Source organism: Callorhinus ursinus, unplaced genomic scaffold, assembly GCF_003265705.2.
Source record: "Callorhinus ursinus isolate GAN/ISIS: 27379988/994484 unplaced genomic scaffold, GSC_fseal_2.0 scaffold42, whole genome shotgun sequence".
NCBI classification, from domain to species: domain Eukaryota; kingdom Metazoa; phylum Chordata; class Mammalia; order Carnivora; family Otariidae; genus Callorhinus; species Callorhinus ursinus.
The window spans coordinates 2,661,156-2,678,355 of NW_027397104.1; the positions used below are offsets into that span (position 1 = coordinate 2,661,156).

General features: G+C 40.3%; 1 protein-coding gene across 3 annotated transcripts in view; it reads left to right on the forward strand.

Annotated features, from left to right (window-relative positions):
* KIF24 (kinesin family member 24) overlaps positions 1 to 17,200 on the forward strand; it is an 83,135-nt gene that overhangs the window by 50,115 nt on the left and 15,820 nt on the right. For all 3 annotated transcript variants that reach the window (XM_073881449.1, XM_073881452.1, XM_073881450.1), the window contains exons 6-8: positions 2,540 to 2,627; positions 13,756 to 13,877; positions 14,725 to 14,830. In XM_073881449.1, the coding sequence (XP_073737550.1) occupies positions 2,540 to 2,627; positions 13,756 to 13,877; positions 14,725 to 14,830 (316 nt within the window). The remainder of the gene's footprint in view (positions 1 to 2,539; positions 2,628 to 13,755; positions 13,878 to 14,724; positions 14,831 to 17,200) is intronic.

Sequence of the window (17,200 nt, forward strand, 5' to 3'; positions counted from 1 at the left end):
CTCTTGGGTGTGTGTGTGTGTCTGTCTGTCTAGAATAAAAGCTCTTGTGGGGGGTGTGTGTGTGTGTCTGTCTAGAATAAAAGCTCTTGTGAGGGGTGTGTGTGTCTGTCTGTCTGTCTCCGTCCATCCAGTTTGGGTGAAGGGACAGTCAGGATATCTAGTCAGCTATTTGTGAGTGCAGTTCTTTAATGAGTTACTCAGATATATTGCCCTTTATATTTGCATTCTTGAATTGCAGTCAAGGGGATGGGATATGCTAACTCCTGGCTTTGAACCTTCTTTTTAGGGCTCACTAGGAAGACCCACACTTCCTCCGCAAGTGTCTTGGGCTGTGGGTGTTTTCTTTTTGTTTTTATATCTCTGGTTAATTGGCTAATATCTCTTTTGCCTATCTTCCTGGGACCCCTGAAATGTCCTAATCTCCTGATGGCACCCTTTCTTTTTGTTTAGAGCTGTTATGCTTTATCTTAAAAGTAATAGTAAGACTTTGACAAAGGTGAACAGAAACATATATGCTCAGTCCACCTCCCTTTTTAAATCTATTTATTTGACAGAGAAGAGAGCACAAGCAGGGGGAATGGCAGGGAGAGGGAGAAGCAGGCTCCCGCTGAGCAGAGAGCCTGACATGGGGCTCAATCCCAGGACCCTGGGATCATGACCTGAGCTGAAGGCAGATGCTTAACCAACTGAGCCACCCAGCCTCCCCCTCAGTCCTCCTCTTAAGCTAGAAACCAAAGCTTATGGATCTTCAAATTAACTTTTTTTTTTAAAGATCTAATTGGCTTTACTAAGCAATTCATGAATTGGGCATCATTCCATCTAGGAAGTAGAGGGGAGGTCCAAGGAACTGTACAAAATGGAAGATTTTTATAGAAAGGAGGGTGGAGAGAGAAAGTAGCAAAAGAAAAGAAAAGATTGTTCCAGGCAAGATCACCTTCCTTTGTGGGGAAGGGCAGGGGGTCTTATTAGGTCGATTACCTCAATTTCCTTTGGAGGGGTAGAGAGGGCCCATGTGACAGATTACCTCACTGGTGTTTATCAGAAATTTCTGATTGATGGGTTTAAGAAACATTTCTGGGGGAGGTTGAAACTGCAATTATGTTAGGTATGAAGTCCCGAATTAACTCTTAAAAGTAGAGGTTAGATTGTTTTTATACCCTTGCATAAAAAGTGATAGAAATAACTTCTTGCTTATAAGATTTAAAAATCTAGCAGTACATTTTGGGCTGTCCATTAGGAACTTTTCTGGGGTGAGCTCAGCGTGTAGGGCCTGGGAAAGTATGCTCAGGAATGACATGAGGGCTCTGAAAGCTAGATCCTTCTTTTATTCCAGAAGCCTGACTGTTCTAATAGTTGTTTCCTGATAGGTCACAGGGATTGGTGAAACTATTTTCCTCCAATCCTTATGTTAAAATTTGGAAACTTGGGGTGAAACATAATCTAAGAAAAAAAAGTTTTTAGAGGTACCTGGGTGGCTCAGCTGGTTAAGTGTCTGACTCTTGATTTCTGCTCAGGTTATGATCTCAGGGTCATGGAAGTGACCCCCGAGTCAGCCTCTTCACTCAGCAGGGAGTCTGCTTGTCCCTCTCCCTCTGCTCTTCCTCCCATCTCCCCCAATAAATAAATTAATTAATTAAATCTTTTGTAAAAAAAGAAATTTTTTTGAGAAAATCTTTCCTTTTTTGGCTGTAAAGTGGAATTCCATTCTTAACCTAAATCACTATCTTATTAAGGGAAAAAAATAATCTTAGAGTCTCTAATAGATTTAATATGTGCACCTTGATGTGTCTGGGGTTTCATCTGGTTTAATTGACCATAACCTTACACATAGGCCTGAGAAATTCAGTTACGGCACCAAATCTTCCTTCCTCCCTTGGAAGATATATCAAGACACCTTATGTTGGAAATAAAGTAGAACCCCACTTACGCTGGCTTAAGTTACTTAGCGAAGTCATTGGCTCATATAACTAGAAAGCCTAGAAGAGAATCAGGCCTTAGGGTCTGTTTAGGAGCTCAGGGATGTTATAAGGACCAATTTCTTTGCTCAGCTCTGCCTTCTATGATGTTAGCTTCCAAAACTCGCTCTCTAGTGGATACAGAATGGCTGCCACTGCTCCCAGGGCCACATATACTTTCACTTCCAGAAAGAAAGAGCACTAGCATCTCACTCCCAGGCACTTAACAACCAGAGACTAGGACTTTATTTTGCTTGGACCAGCAGAGATCCCATATCCAGTCCTGAACCAATCACTGAAGCCACGAATATACCATCCACTGATTGGCATAGGTCTGGATCATATGTTCCTTCTTTTAATTATAGCCAAAGGTGCTGACTTGTTTACAACAGTCAAGGACCATCTCTGAAGCCCAGGGCTGGGGTCAGGAGTTGTGGGAGTGGGCGGTAAGGATACATATCAATCTCACTCAAATAACAGAACTGCTACTTAATAGGGGAATGATGGAATGGTTTCTGGGGAGGCAAGAACAAAGTCCATTATATAGCAGGTCTGCCATACCAACCGTGTTCTTGTATCTGCAGGCTCTTTGCAAGAGAAGATAGCAAGCACGTGGTACAGATAGTGGGACTGCAAGAACTTCAGGTGGATAGTGTGGAGCTCCTCTTAGAGGTAACTCTTCTTTCTTTACTACCTCCCCTCCCCCCCAACCCCACAGCAGCCTAAGTACAGAGAAAGAATTCATTTTGCTATCTAGCAAATATAATGGACTCAGATGTAGCCAAAGGGCCATGACAAGCATGCCACTTCAACGTTTGTAAAATGTGAGTCCTCTAAGAGGATAGCCCCCTTCTCTACAGGGTTGTTGTCTCAGTGCCATGGAGCATGTGGGAGAACCTAATGCATGAGAGGGATACTCTTGTGCTAGTTTCACAGGCTGCCAGTGTATATATTTCTATGGTAGTAGGAAAAGCTGCTAGAGAAAAATATCCTTACTTTAAGAAAAAATTTGAAGAGGTAAGGGGTGCCTGACTGGCTCAGTCAGTAGAGCGTGTGGCTCTTGATCTCAGGGTTGTGAGTTTGAGCCCATGTTAGGTGTAGAGATTACTTTAAAAAAATTTTTTTTTCCCAGAGGTAATACTTTAATGTGGGTTCAAAATTCAAGAGATACAAGGATGCCTGGGTGGCTCAGTCGGTTGAGCATCTGACTCTTGGTTTCAGGTCAGGTCATGATCTCAAGATCATGAGATGGAGCCCCGTGCCAGGCTCCGTGCGCAGTTTGGAATCTGCCTGTCCCGCTCCCTCTGTTCTTCCCCCTGCTGGTTTTCTCTCTCTCAAATAAATAAATAAATAAAATCTTTAAAAAAAAATTCAAGAGTTACAATGAAAATATCCCTTCCATTCCCTTTTCAAACTGAAGCAACTAATCTTAATAGTTTTTTTGTATATCCTTCCAAAGGTATTTTTTTTTCAAAGCTATTTTTAAATCTTCTATTAAAAGTTATCTTTTGGGGCGCCTGGGTGGCTCAGTCGGTTAAGCGTCTGCCTTCAGCTCAGGTCATGATCCTGGAGTCCTGGGATCGAGTCCCACATCAGGCTTCCTGCTCAGTGGGTCAGGGGGAGCCCGCTTCTCCCTCTCACTCTCCCTCGGTGCTCTCTCTCTCTCTCTCTCTCAAATGAATAAAAATCTTTAACAATAATAAAAGTTATTTTTTAACACTTGTTCATTATTAGATATAAACCTTACAAAAATATATAAGAAGATAGAAAAATAAAGGCCACCTCCAACTTACTATATACAACTCCCTGCTCCCCACTAGAGATACCTGTTAACAGTTTAAAATATTAAAACACACACACACACAGAGTTTAAAATATTTAAATTTTTTCCCATTCTGGGGATTTATTAACTTATGTACAAATATACTTTTGGTGACTCTTCCTTTAATAGAGTGGTCCTCAACCCTAGCTTTATATTGTATCATTAGGAAGCTTTTTCCCCCTTAGGTTAAAAAAAAAAAACGGTTTAACCATTTTTATTGTGAAAAATAGCACTCTACAGAAAAATGCCTAAAGCCTGAATGTGTTTAGTATAAAGAAATAAGCACCTTTTTTTAAAAGATTTTATTCATTTATTTGAGAGAGAGACAGATAGCGAGCCAGGAGGAGAGGGAGAAGCAGACTTCCCGCCAAGCAGGGAGCCTGATGTGGGGCTTGATCCCAGAACCCTGGGATCATGACCTGAGATGAAGGCAGACACTTAACTGACTGAGCCACCCAGACACCCCAAGAAACAAGCACCTTTATAATCAATTACGCAGATCAAGAAATAGAACATTTTAGCACCCCACAAACCCCTATACAACTTTCCAGTCACAGTCCTCTATAATCCTGACATTTATGCTGATCACTTTTTTTTTTTAAGATTTATTCATTTATTTTTAGAGCGCTAAGGAAAGTACAAGCTCATGCAGGGTGAGGGGCAGAGAGAGAGAGAATCCCAAGCAGACTCTCCACTGAGGGCAGAACCTGACTCAGGTCTCTATCCCAGGACCCTGAGATTTTTGACCTGAGCTGAAATCAAGAGCCGGCCACTTAACCAACTGAGCTACCCAGGCCCCCTACACTAATCACTTTCTTGTTTTTTGTTATAGTTTTGCCACTTATGTATTCATCCATTAACTATATAACTTCGTTTTTGCCTGTTTTTAAACTTTATACGAATAGAATCATACTGTATTTTTTAGTATCTTCTTTTGCTCAACATTATGCTTTTGAGTTTTATCTATGTTTTTGCATATGGCTGTAATTTTGTTTTTATTTGCTGTATAGCGTTCAATCATATGAGTATACCACAGTTTATTTAACCATTCTGTTAATGGATAGTTGGGATTATTTCTTTTTGGGCACTATTCTGAACATTGTAACCGTGAATATCCTTACACATGTATTCCAGTATGTAGCATATGAGTTCTTTAGGTTATATATCTGGCTGTGAAATGATTGGGTCAAAGGACATGCATATATTCACTAGGTGGTGCAACTGCTGTCCAAAGCTATGTACACTACCACAAGTGGCATATGAGCAATCCCATTGTTCTTCATCCTCGCCAACACTTTCTGTTGACTTTAAAATTTTTACCAGTCTGGAATTATTTAATTAAATCTCATTTGTGTTTTTTTCTGCATTTTGCTGATTGAGAATTAAATTGAGTAGCTTTTCATATATTTTTTTTAATTTTAAGATTTTATTTTTAAATAATCACTACACCCAATGTGGGGCTCAAACTCACAACCCTGAGATCAAGAATTGCATGCTCTACCGACTAAGCCAGCCAGGCACCCCACTTTGCATATTTTTAATTTATCTTACGGGTTTCATCTTTTGGGAATGCCAGTTAGGTTCTTTCCCTCATTTTTGGGTTATCTGTCTTTCTCTTATTACTGATTTGTATATTCTAGATGTGAGTCATTTGTCAGTTATTTGTGTCATAAGCATGTTGTCTTGTTGTCATCACAGTGTCTTTTTAATGCATGCTTGAGTCCCTCTGAGGTCAATTAAATCAGAATCTCTTGGGGTGAGGTCCAAATGTAGATATTATTATTATTTTAAACTGAAATATAGGTCACATACCATAAAATTCACCTTTTTAAAGTGTATGCATCAGTGGCTTATATATATATATATATATGTATATGTATACATACATATAATTTTTTTTTTTTTGAGAGCATGAGAGAGAGTACGAGCACAAATGGGGGTGGGCCAAAATCAAGAGTTGGATGCTTAACTGACTGATCCACTCAGGCACCCCACATATCTTATTAAGTTATATCATAATAATCACCCTTTTAAAATATACAATTTAGTGATTTTTAAGGAATATTCAAAAAGTTGTGCAGCTATTACCACTACTAATTCCAGAACATTTTCATCACCTCAAAGTGAAATTCTGTACCTTTGGCAGTTACTCTCTATTTCCTCTGCCTCCAGGCCTGGCAACCACTAATTTCTTTCTCAATGCACTTGCCTATTTTGGCCATATCATATAAATGGAATCATGCAATAGGCAACTTTTTGTCCCTGGCTACTTTCATTTAGCGTATTTTCAAAGTTCATCCATGTTATAGCATATATAAGTACTTCATTTTTAAGACCAAATAATATTCTGTTATGGATATATTCATATTTTGTTCATCCATTCATCAGTTGATAGAGACATAGGTTGTTTTCACTTTTATAGAAACCACTGTTATGAATAATACCGCTATGAACATTCACGTACAAGTTTTTGTGTAGACCTATGTCTTCAGTTTTCTTGAGTCTATGCCTAGGAGTGGAATTACTGGGTCATACTTTTTGAGGAACTGCCAAACTGTTTTCCAAAGTGGCTGCACCATTTTATATTCCCACCAACAATGTATGAAGGTAGGTATTATTTTAAAAGCTCACCAGGTGATTCTAACATGCAGCCTGCAGCCATTATAGTCATTTGTTTAGTATATCCAGCAAGCCTGACTAGAGGCAAAGAGAGAAGGCTAGAAGGACAGGCTGTGTACTTGGCAAAACCTACCTTTAAAACTGCTTCTCAATACACCCTTCCAGGGACTTGGGTGTGTGAAATGGCAGGGTGAGCCACCACTGATGTCTTTTTCTAACAGTTTCTTTTTGCTAGGACAAATAGGTAAATTTTGCTTAAGGGCTGGGACCTCATATTTGTGTGATTATCATATTCCTGAGTCCTGGGATCTAAAACCTGAGGATAGCACGTGAGTGTGGCTATTTTAGAGTTACCTAAGAACCAAGAGCCCCTTTCTAGCAATTGTAAAAGCAGGTAAAGAACAAAAGTTCGTGAGATGTGTTGAAGGGGCTTCCCTGAGACTGACCATTCTTAACCTGTCCAGAGCTCCCTCCATTGTGGAGTCCTAAGGAAATTGTTTCTCATACTCCTATTTGCTGTGGTCCTCTTGCCCCCTCCTCCCCAGACATTCCTTTATTTGGCAGGGAGTTGCAGGAGAGTTGATCCCCATGATGCCTTTATCTCTGAAGAGTAAACCAACTGAAGAGGAAAGGAGCAAATGTTGGGAGGAAGTCCCTTTTCCTTAGCTATGGGCCATCATTGTGTTTATGGGCAGTCTGGTGTCAGATCACTTCCTCTACCCTGGAGGAGTTTTATGCACTGCTCTATCCTAAGTTATCTTTCCTGAGAAAAGCAGAAAGAAATTTCTTGTTAGTCAGTGTGTTATCTCATTACCATCGATACTCTGTCTGTAATATATATGATGGTGTACAAGAAAGCCAGCTGAGATCAAGGTGGAAAGTTGATATCAATTATGGATACCCTCATAAACATTTATTGACTCGAAACAACAGCACTTACTAACTCAGGTGTCACACTTTCTCGGGTGTCACTGTTCATGTTCACTCAGGTATCACCCATGTGTTTGCTCAAGTGTCACGGTCCGGTGTCATCTTTGAGTGTCACCCTCACAGATCACCTTCAGGTTTCCTCAGGCATGGCCACTTGTTGCCTGCCTGCACAACTAGCAGCCTCGTTTTTTATGCGGGATTGTTCTTCTTCCAGGACCTTCCTCCTTCAGGTGTATTATACTACCCTGATCTTAACAGTTCAGGTGCCAGGCACCAGGTCTTCCCTGCCTTTACAGAGGTGCACTGACTCATCACATTTCTCAGATTTGGAATCAAGGTTTCTTCTGTCAGGGAATTGATGAGTATTTTTTCAGTTGCAGAGACTTACAGATTTTTAAGTTATTTCTACAGCCATTTGACATACTTATGGGTATCCATTCTCAAACTTCTAATAAATCTGTCTCCTGTTTTATCGTTGCCCTGGCTATAATTGGTAGCAGAGACCACATGGCGAAAGCTTTCCGTAGATGAGCCTCAGTTGTATGCCAGTGACAGAGACTTAATGTGTACACAGTGCCTATACTGCTGAAGTGCTCGTAGCCCTCCTTTGGTGTACGTGCAGAAAGCTTGGTGATTAAAGCCTCGTAACCAGACAGACCTGGATCCCAGTGGCATATATCCTTCAGCATGTCCTTTACCTTTCTGAGCCTGAAACATGTGGATCATAGTAGATGATTGGTTGGGTGATAGAGAAGGAAATGAGATAACATACAGAAAATGCTTGGTGTGATGCTAGCTCAATTTGTCACATCTATTTTTAATAATATTTATTAATGTCCCTGAATGTTTCCCAGGCAACAGAATTCAGCAGTTGTCTCTACTTTCTTTGGTGGCAGGTCCTCATTTCAGTACTCACATAACATGTTTTGTCTAAAGGACCTAGATTTAGAAACTTGCCTAATAGACTTTAGTTATGGAAGGAGGAATTTGAGAAGGAGGTAGTGAGAGGAAAAGGGGGCCTAGTGATTTTTAAGTTGATTGCACTAATTTTATTGGCTCCTAGACTTGCATTTTCCCCCAAATATATTCTCTATGTTTTCCTCTTTATTTTTTCTTTTTTCCTTCCTTCCTTCCTTTCCCTTTTTTTTCCCCCATTCACTTGTACTGGAGAGCCCATGGAATCTCACATTGATCTCTAAAGCTCTATTTCCCCTCATGAAACTCTGATTATTTTACATTTGTGAAAAGAAATAAAGTTTTGGAAGTTTACACAAAGATGTTAGTTCTTGAGGTGCCTGGCTGACTCAGTCAGTCCAGCGTGCAACTTTTTTTTTTTATCTTTTTAAAGATTTTATTTATTTATTTACCAGAGAGAGCACAAGCAGAGGGAGAACCTGCTGAGCAGGGAGCCTGATGCGGGCCTTGCTCCGAGGACTCTGAGATCATGACCTGAGCTGAAGGCACACGCTTAAAAGACTGAGCCACCCAGGCATCCCTAGTGTGTGACTCTTGATCTTGGGGTTGTGAATTCGAGCCCCACATTGGGTGTATAAAAAAAAAAATCTTAAAAAAAAAAGATGTTCTTTATTAAAATGAATATTTATGGGGGGGCACCTGGGTGGGTTCAGGTGGTTAAGCATCAGGCTCTTGATTTTGGCTCAGGTCATGATCTCAGGGTCTTGAGATCGAGTCCCCGTGTGGGGCTCCTCACTCAGCGGGAAGTCTGCTTGAGATTCTCTCTGCCCCTCCCCCCGCTCACACACTGGCATGCGCACTCTCTCTCTTTCTCTCCAAAATAAATAAATCTTTTTTTAAATGAATATTTATTGAGAATTTACCATGTGCCAATCATGATTCTAAGTGCTTTACATGTATTATCTTGTATCATCTTTCTTAGTTCTCGTAAGTAAACTATGAGATTATCATTTTATAGATAAGAAACTGAGGCTCTGAAAAGTTAAGTGACTTGCAAACTTTTGCTCATTGCAGAAGGTCACACAACCATATGTCAGAGCTGGCATGCATACCCAGACAGTCTAACTTCAGATTTCACTATCTTAACCACTGCACTTGAGTCTGTTTGTCTGATGATCTTCACAAACTGAATCATTTTTACTCCTCAGAGTTCAGCTACTTTATTTCAGTTTCTGAAAGGAATGGCGATTGCAGGCTATTTCTGAAGCTGAGGAAATGACCGGAACCAGAAACTCCTTCATGCCTTCCCTAAAAGGCATTGAGTCGGGAAAGGTCTCCTCAACACGTTAGGTTTTCTGAGACATGCTCACAGGTACCTAATGCATCATGATGGATAAGGTGGACAAAGGAGCATGGAAAACCGAGTGTAAATAGAACCCCAGAAATCAGCCTTTCTTGGCTCCCCTGGGGGTGAACCACAAACAAGCCTATGAGTTTCTGACCGTATCCACAGTTCCTGGCTAGGTATGGCTGTGAGGCCTCTCAGAGCTTTCCCTGTGTCCCAGCAGGAGCAGCATCAGTACTCTCACATGTGGCAGAGGACACCTGGCTTCCTTCCCTAGCCTGACTATATTTGACTTATGTGACCTTGGATAAGTCACCAACTTCTCTGTGTTTCTTCCCTTATCAAGCATATTGTTTACACAAATACAGAGATTTAAGAGATTTCCAGATCTCCCCTGTCTTTTCGCAGGGCTTGTAAAAGACCAAAAACAAACCAAAAATCAAATCAAAAGAGATGTGAGAACCCTAAAACTAGAAGGAAATACACCAAAATCTTGTTAACTCGGGGATTATAGGAGGTATATATTTTCTTCTTGATACTTTTCCTGTATTTTCCAAGTTTTCCACAGTAAGCATGTCTTCCTTTTCTGGTAGAAAAAGGAAAGAAAAGTTTGATAAAAAGAACATCACACATTGTCATCATTGCATTACAGTCTATGTCAGCATGAAGTCAGAGTGACAGGGAAGAGGCCAGGATGGGGAAGCACAGTTGAACTAGATGCTTCAGTTACAGATATGCCTTTCATGGCCTTGCCAGCAGTGGAGCTTAGTTAGCAGTGCAGGCCAGGGGCACCTGCCACAGTCAGGGTAAGGGACTACTGCTCTCACTCTTCTCATTTCCGATTAGCAGTAACATCCTAGCCATGTAGTTGAAAATCCAGTGTTATAAATTAACAGGTTCTTCTCTTGATAAAAAGATTCACCAGGGGCGCCTGGGTGGCTCAGTCGTTAGGCTTCTGCCTTCAGCTCAGGTCGTGATCCCAGGGTCCTGGGATGGAGCCCTGCATCGGGCTCCCTGTTCAGCGGGAAGCCTGCTTCTCCCTCTCCCACTCCCCCTGCTTGTGTTCCCTCTCTCACTGTGTCTCTTTCTGTCAAATAAATAAAATCTTAAAAAAAAAAAAAATCAGACCTGTTATACTTTTAGCAGATTATTTACAAAATGAGTGCATCTAAAATATTCTAAATTTGATTTTAAAGTACAATTCTAGGGACGCCTGGGTGGCTCAGTCAGTTAAGTGGCTGCCTTCGGCCCGGGTCATGATCCCAGGGTCCTGGGATCGAGTCCCACATCAGGCTCCTTGCTCAGCAGGGAGCCTGCTTCTCCCTCTCTCTCCTGCTTGTGCTCTCTGTCAAATAAATAAAATCTTTAAAAAATAAATAAATAATAAAGTACAGGGGCGCCTGGGTGGCTCAATCATTAAGCGTCTGCCTTCGGCTCAGGTCATGATCCCAGGGTTCTGGGATCGAGCCCCGCGTCGGGCTCTCTGCTCAGCGGGAAGCCTGCTTCTCCCTCTCCCACTTCCTCTGCTTGTGTTCCCTCTCTTGCTGTGTCTCTCTCTGTCAAATAAATAAAATCTTAAAAAAAAAAACAATTCTAAATCTCATATACAGTTAATCTTTAGAAACACAACTGCTTAAACCAGGAAGGAACTTATTATTAAACTTTTTTTTAATTTATTTTTTATCTTTTAAACATTTTATTTAAATTCAGTTAATTAACATATATTATTGGTTTCAGAGGTACAGGTCTGTGATTCATCAGTCCTATATAATACCCAGTGTTCATTATATCATGTGCCCTCCTTAATGTCCATCACCCAGTTACCACATCTCCCTCCCCCGCTCCATCCCTCCAGCAACCCTTGGTTTGTTTCCTACATTTAAGAGTCTCTTATGGTTTATCTCCCTTTCTGGTTTTGTCTTGTTTTATTTTTTCCACTCTTCCCCTATGATCCTCTGTTTTGTTTCTTAAATTCCACATATCAGTGAGATCATATGATAATTGTCTTTCTCTGACTGACTTATTTCGCTTGGCATAATACCCTCTGGTTCCATCCATATTAAACTTTTAAAAAGTACCTGCATGTTAAGATATTTTATGGCCTATTGGTGAAGTTTGATTCTGGCAACTTTTGGATTCTTAATTTGGAAACTGTGGCTATGTTCAATATAATATAAATTAAAATTTTGAAAGATTGAGAAAAAATGAGTTAGGACTCCCTTACTCTTAATTCACTGAAAAATAAATGAATTTATCATAAGCACCTGACAGCATAGTGGAAACCACATGAGCTTTAGAGTCAGACATACTAGATATGGAATTTGGTTCTGTCACACAACAGCTGTTTGTGAGCAAATCAACCTCTTTTTTTTTTAAGATTTTATTTATTTAAGGGGAGACGAACCATGAGAGACTATGGACTTTGAGAAACAAACTGAGGGTTTTAGAGGGGAAGGGGGTCGGGGGATGGGTTAGCCCGGTGATGGGTATTAAGGAGGGTATTGAATGGAACACTGGGTGTTATACGCAAACAATGAATCATGGAACACTACATCAAAAACCAATGATGTAATTTATGGTGACTAACATAACATAATAAAATTTAAAATATTTTATGTGTTTATATAGGGACAGTGTGAGCAGGGGGAGGGACAGAGAATCTCAAGCGGACTCTCTGCTGAGCACAGAGCCCCACCCAGGGCTCAATCCCACCACCCTGAGGTCATGACCTGAGCTGAAACCAGGAGTCGGGCGCTCAACCAACTGAGCCACCCAGGTGCCCTGCAACTCAGCCTCTTTATTCTTCAACATATACTGGGGCATAATATAATGAACTCACTTCATATCTAGAGTGTTGTGAAGATTCTATCAAACAATGTTTTATTTAATAAAGATTTTTTTATTTTTTTTTTATTTTATTTATTTTTTTTTTTATTTGTTAGTTGTTTATTTATCAAGACAAACTATTCCATAAGCCAGTATTCGTGTTTCATAGTTCAGAACACAGGTCAGTGACAGACTTCAATGGACTCAACCCAAAGAAATTCTTTACATTCCCAAATCACTTTGCACTCTGAAAGATACCAGCCTTCTTCATCTCCTCAAAATCTTTCATGGAATCATAATTTCTGTAGAAATCTGCATATGCCTTCTTTCTTGGTTCAGCCACAGCAAACTTATAGAAAGCTGCAACCCCCAGGGATACAGCGAACGCTCCAACAATATGAAATCGCAGACGCTTGGCCAGAAGGCCTCGCATCTGAGGTTTCGTCAAAGCACTGGAAGTCATGGTAGTTATTCTCCTCAACACCAACCTCAAACCTAACGTCCTCCCTAACTGATACAGAAATGGACCAAGATTTTTTTATTTTTAAGTAATCTCTGCACCCAACATGGAGCTCAAACCCACAACCCCAAAATCAAGAGTCGCACACTCCACTGACTGAGCCAGCCAGGCACCCCTCTGTCAAATAATATTTCTTCACCTTTTTGATTCTCAGTAATCAACACTCCTCCCTCTATCTCAAATCAGGGCAGCATGTTCATTTATGGCTGTGTTTTCAGTGGCAAGAGGCCAGTCCTGAGACTTCACCTCTATTCCCCCTCTCCCTGTGGGCTACAGGGACCCAAGTTAGTCTTTACTCGTATTTTGAGGGGCACTTGGTTTCAAGGGAAATCATGGGCTCATGTCAATTGTGTCAATTGTGATAGCTTGTTACTTCCATGTTCCCACACATCAGGCCGGGGCCTCCTTTATGACTGCCTCCTGATGGAACAGGTGGTTGTAATCAGTCATTCCATGATGCACATTTCTGTCCTTTGTCACTAAGATAGATGGGTACTGTGGGACATTGCCTTGGAGACAAGTCATGCCCTGGAGATTATAGTCAGGCTAAATCTATCAAAGATATTAAAAAGAATATATAAGATCAAGAAGTAAATTAGCTCTTGAGCTGTTGAATGTTCTCCCCCAAGGTTAGTATTCCACATTGTTTGCATTGCTGTTGGGTACTTACTCTGTATGATTTAATGTTTAGGCAGCTTTCTGAAAATACTGCAGTATACTGACAAAGTTATATGCCTGGTCTCTATTGCTCTCAGCCAACCCTTAGGAACCAGGGGGATTTTTTTAATTCTGGAGGAAATCACCCTATGGATTTTATTTTCAGGTGATTCTGAAGGGCAGCAAGGAGCGCAGCACCGGGGCCACTGGAGTTAACACAGACTCCTCCCGCTCCCATGCTATCATCCAAATTCAGATCAAAGATTCAGCCAAGAGGACATTTGGCAGGTGAGCTAGAAATACGCAAGGAATTGCATTGTCTGCCTTTCCCTAATGTGACTTTGAAATATGTGTTATCAACAACAGGACACTCTGCCACCATGGAGTTTTTAATAAATATCAGGGATACAGAGTAGAGTTGTTAACCCTGAAATAAATCATTGTATTAAAGTGCCATCAGTTGATTAACCATGAAGTAATGACCTATTGTTGGTCAAGCCTAAGTTATTAAAAGGGACATTGATTGCTTCTAACGTGAAACACAGTATCAGCAAAGAAATAGTAGGAAATGCATCTCAGCTTACAGGCCAAAAAAAACCCAGAGAAAATTAATCTATCCTTCTTGAAAGAAGCCATAAGACAATTGGGTACATTCATTGCTTCTCTGGTGCTATCTTAGCAAACTCTGCCACACTGATGGATGAGCCTATCTCACCTCTGAGTAATGAGTCTTTTTTTTTTTTTAACTTTCTTTTTTTCTTCTTCTTTTTTTCTTCTTTTTTGTCTGGAAAGCAGCCCACAAAAGTTTAATTACCTAAGTGGTTAAAAAAAAAAAATTACCTAACTGGTGACCTAAGTGATTTGCATTGTAGTCATTTAGCTTTATGGGAAGAATGTTTTATTAATTTTATTAATTTCTCACAAATGATTAAAACCAAAGGAAGTGTCTGAGTGAACAGCGCCCGCAATGGCTAACAGATCAGAATCTTATAATACTTTTGGAAAGCTGCCAGTATGTCTTTCCTTTCCAGAGGATGGGCCAGTGTTAATTTCTTCCTGCTGCCCCAAATTGCTGACTGATGTAAAAATAAAGCAGAGTCCCCAAGAAGTCATCCCTGCTGTGTGTCTTCTCTAGGATCTCTTTTATTGACCTGGCTGGCAGTGAAAGAGCCGCAGACGCCAGAGACTCAGACAGACAGACAAAGATGGAAGGCGCAGAAATAAACCAGAGTCTTCTGGCTGTAAGTTTGAAAGCTTTGATCTAAAAATCCTTCTTGAGGGGCGCCTGGGTGGCTCAGGTGTTAAGCGTCTGCCTTCAGCTCAGGTCGTGATCCCAGGGTCCTAGGATCGAGTTCCGCCTGCTTCTCCCTCTCCCACTCCCCCTGCTTGTGTTCCCTCTCTCGCTGTGTCTCTCTCTGTCAAATAAAATCTTTAAAAAATAATAAAAAAATAAAAATCCTTCTTGGTAGATTTTGCCCCTCTTTACATGCAGCCAGAGTGGGTGAGGGTGGAGTGGGGTAGAATCAGCAGAGTAAGGGCACGCTTCTGTCTGGCAGTGGGATTCCAGGGTTGGAGATGGAGGCTGCCTGATCAGATTCTTAGCAGTTCTAGGCAACTCTTCCCTTCTGTCCCTGTCTTCTCTTCTTCTGGTCAATCCCTTAGGGGCAGAAAAGTATTTCTGCAGCTGCTGAATGGTTAATTTAGGTAAGCTTTCTCTCTCTCACCAAGTTTTTAAATTGTATTAATTTTTCAAAAATAAAAAAATAGATAAATCATATAATGATCTCCCAAATTCTTGCACCCAGCTTCAACATGTGAAAAATCTAACCAACCCTTTCCTTCCCCTGGTTGGATTATAGTAAAGCAAATCATGTCAGCCTGTCATTTCTTCCACAAATATTTCATTATCTCAAAGAGATAAGGACTCTTATTTTTTAATATAACTGTAATGCCATTATCATACCTTAAGAAATAATTATTTAATTTTTTTAAGATTTTATTTATTTGACAGAGAGAGATAGCGAGAGCAGGAACACAGGCAGGGGGAGTGGGAGAGGGAGAAGCAGGCTTCCCGCTAAGCTGGGAGCCTGACGCAGGACTCGATCCCAGGACCCTGGGATCATGACCTGAGCCGAAGGCAGACGCTTAACAACTGAGCCACGCAGGCACCCAATAATTATGTAATGATATCTATTATCCAGGAAGTACTATCATTTCTCCAGTTGTCCCATAAATGACTTTTCACAGTTTGTTCAAATCAAGATGCAAACGGTACCCTTGGATTACTTTTGATAGTCTCTTTTATTCCATATCAGTTCTTCTTTTCTCTCTCTTACTATCAGTGTATTGGTTGAATAAAACTGGGTCACTTGTCCTATAAGATTTCCAACATTCTGGATTAGGTTGACTGCATCCCCATGTTGATGTTTAACATCATACTCTATCCTCTGTGTTCTCTATAAAGTGGCTAAGATCTGTACTTGTGCTGTACAGGAGGGGGCCTGTAAGCCACATGTGGCTACTGAGCACTTGAAATGTAGCTCATCTGAATTGAAATATGCTCTAAGTGTAAGATACACACTGGATCTTGAAACGGGTAAAATACCTCATTAATATTTTTTCATACTGATTACATGCTGAAATAATGTTTTTGCTGGGTTTTTTAATATTTTTTTATATATTGGATTATATAACATATAATTAAGATTAATTTCAGGGCACCTGGCTGGCTCAGGCGGTTAAGCGTCTACCTTCAGCTCAGGTCACAATCTCAGGGTCCTGGGATCAAGCCCACATTGGATTCCCTGCTCAGAGGGGAGTCTGCTTCTTCCTCTTGTCCCCCCACTCATGCTTTTCTCTAGCTCACTCTCTCAAATAAATAAAATCTTTAAAAAAATTAATTTCATTTGTTTTTTCTTTAATGTGGCTACTAGAAATTTAAAATTACACATATGGTTTGCACTTGTAGCTATCATACTCCTATTGGGAAAGCACTGTTCTAGAAGCTTGATCAGATTGAGGTTCTGGTTTTTTGGCAAGAATTCATGGGTAGTTTTTAGACTTCCTATAGGAACACATCAGGAGGTACAGAATGTCTGGTTGGTTGTCTCTGTGATTTTTAAGAATTTAAGAAAGATTCAAGTGTCTGTGTAATTCCTCTGTTAAGAGTTTCCTATCAGACTTTTTCATTTAACAGGTTTACCAGCCATTGATGAGCATCACATGTATCTTGTTTCATTAGGGATTCCAAAATGGTGATATTCTCATTCTAACATTCCTTCTTTATTAGCTGAGAAGAATTTTTCCTCAATTATCTGATTATCCTGAAATATAGTTCATACAGTAGAAATAAGTTAAATGCTTGCTTGATTCTTTGCCTTTACTCAACAGTTTTCAGAATGATTTGGTGTCCTAGTAACCTAAACATGACCAGTGAATTTGTTGTTGTTATTGACTGTTTTGTTTGGCTTTGTATTATTATAAACTCATTGTAATTATTATTCTTTTTGCTATTTAAATTGTACATCTTTGGGCAGTGGGAGCCTTTTTAAGTATGTTCCTCTGGTTTTTTGACCAACTATTAGTCTCTAATAGCTTCCTGGCGTTTTGGT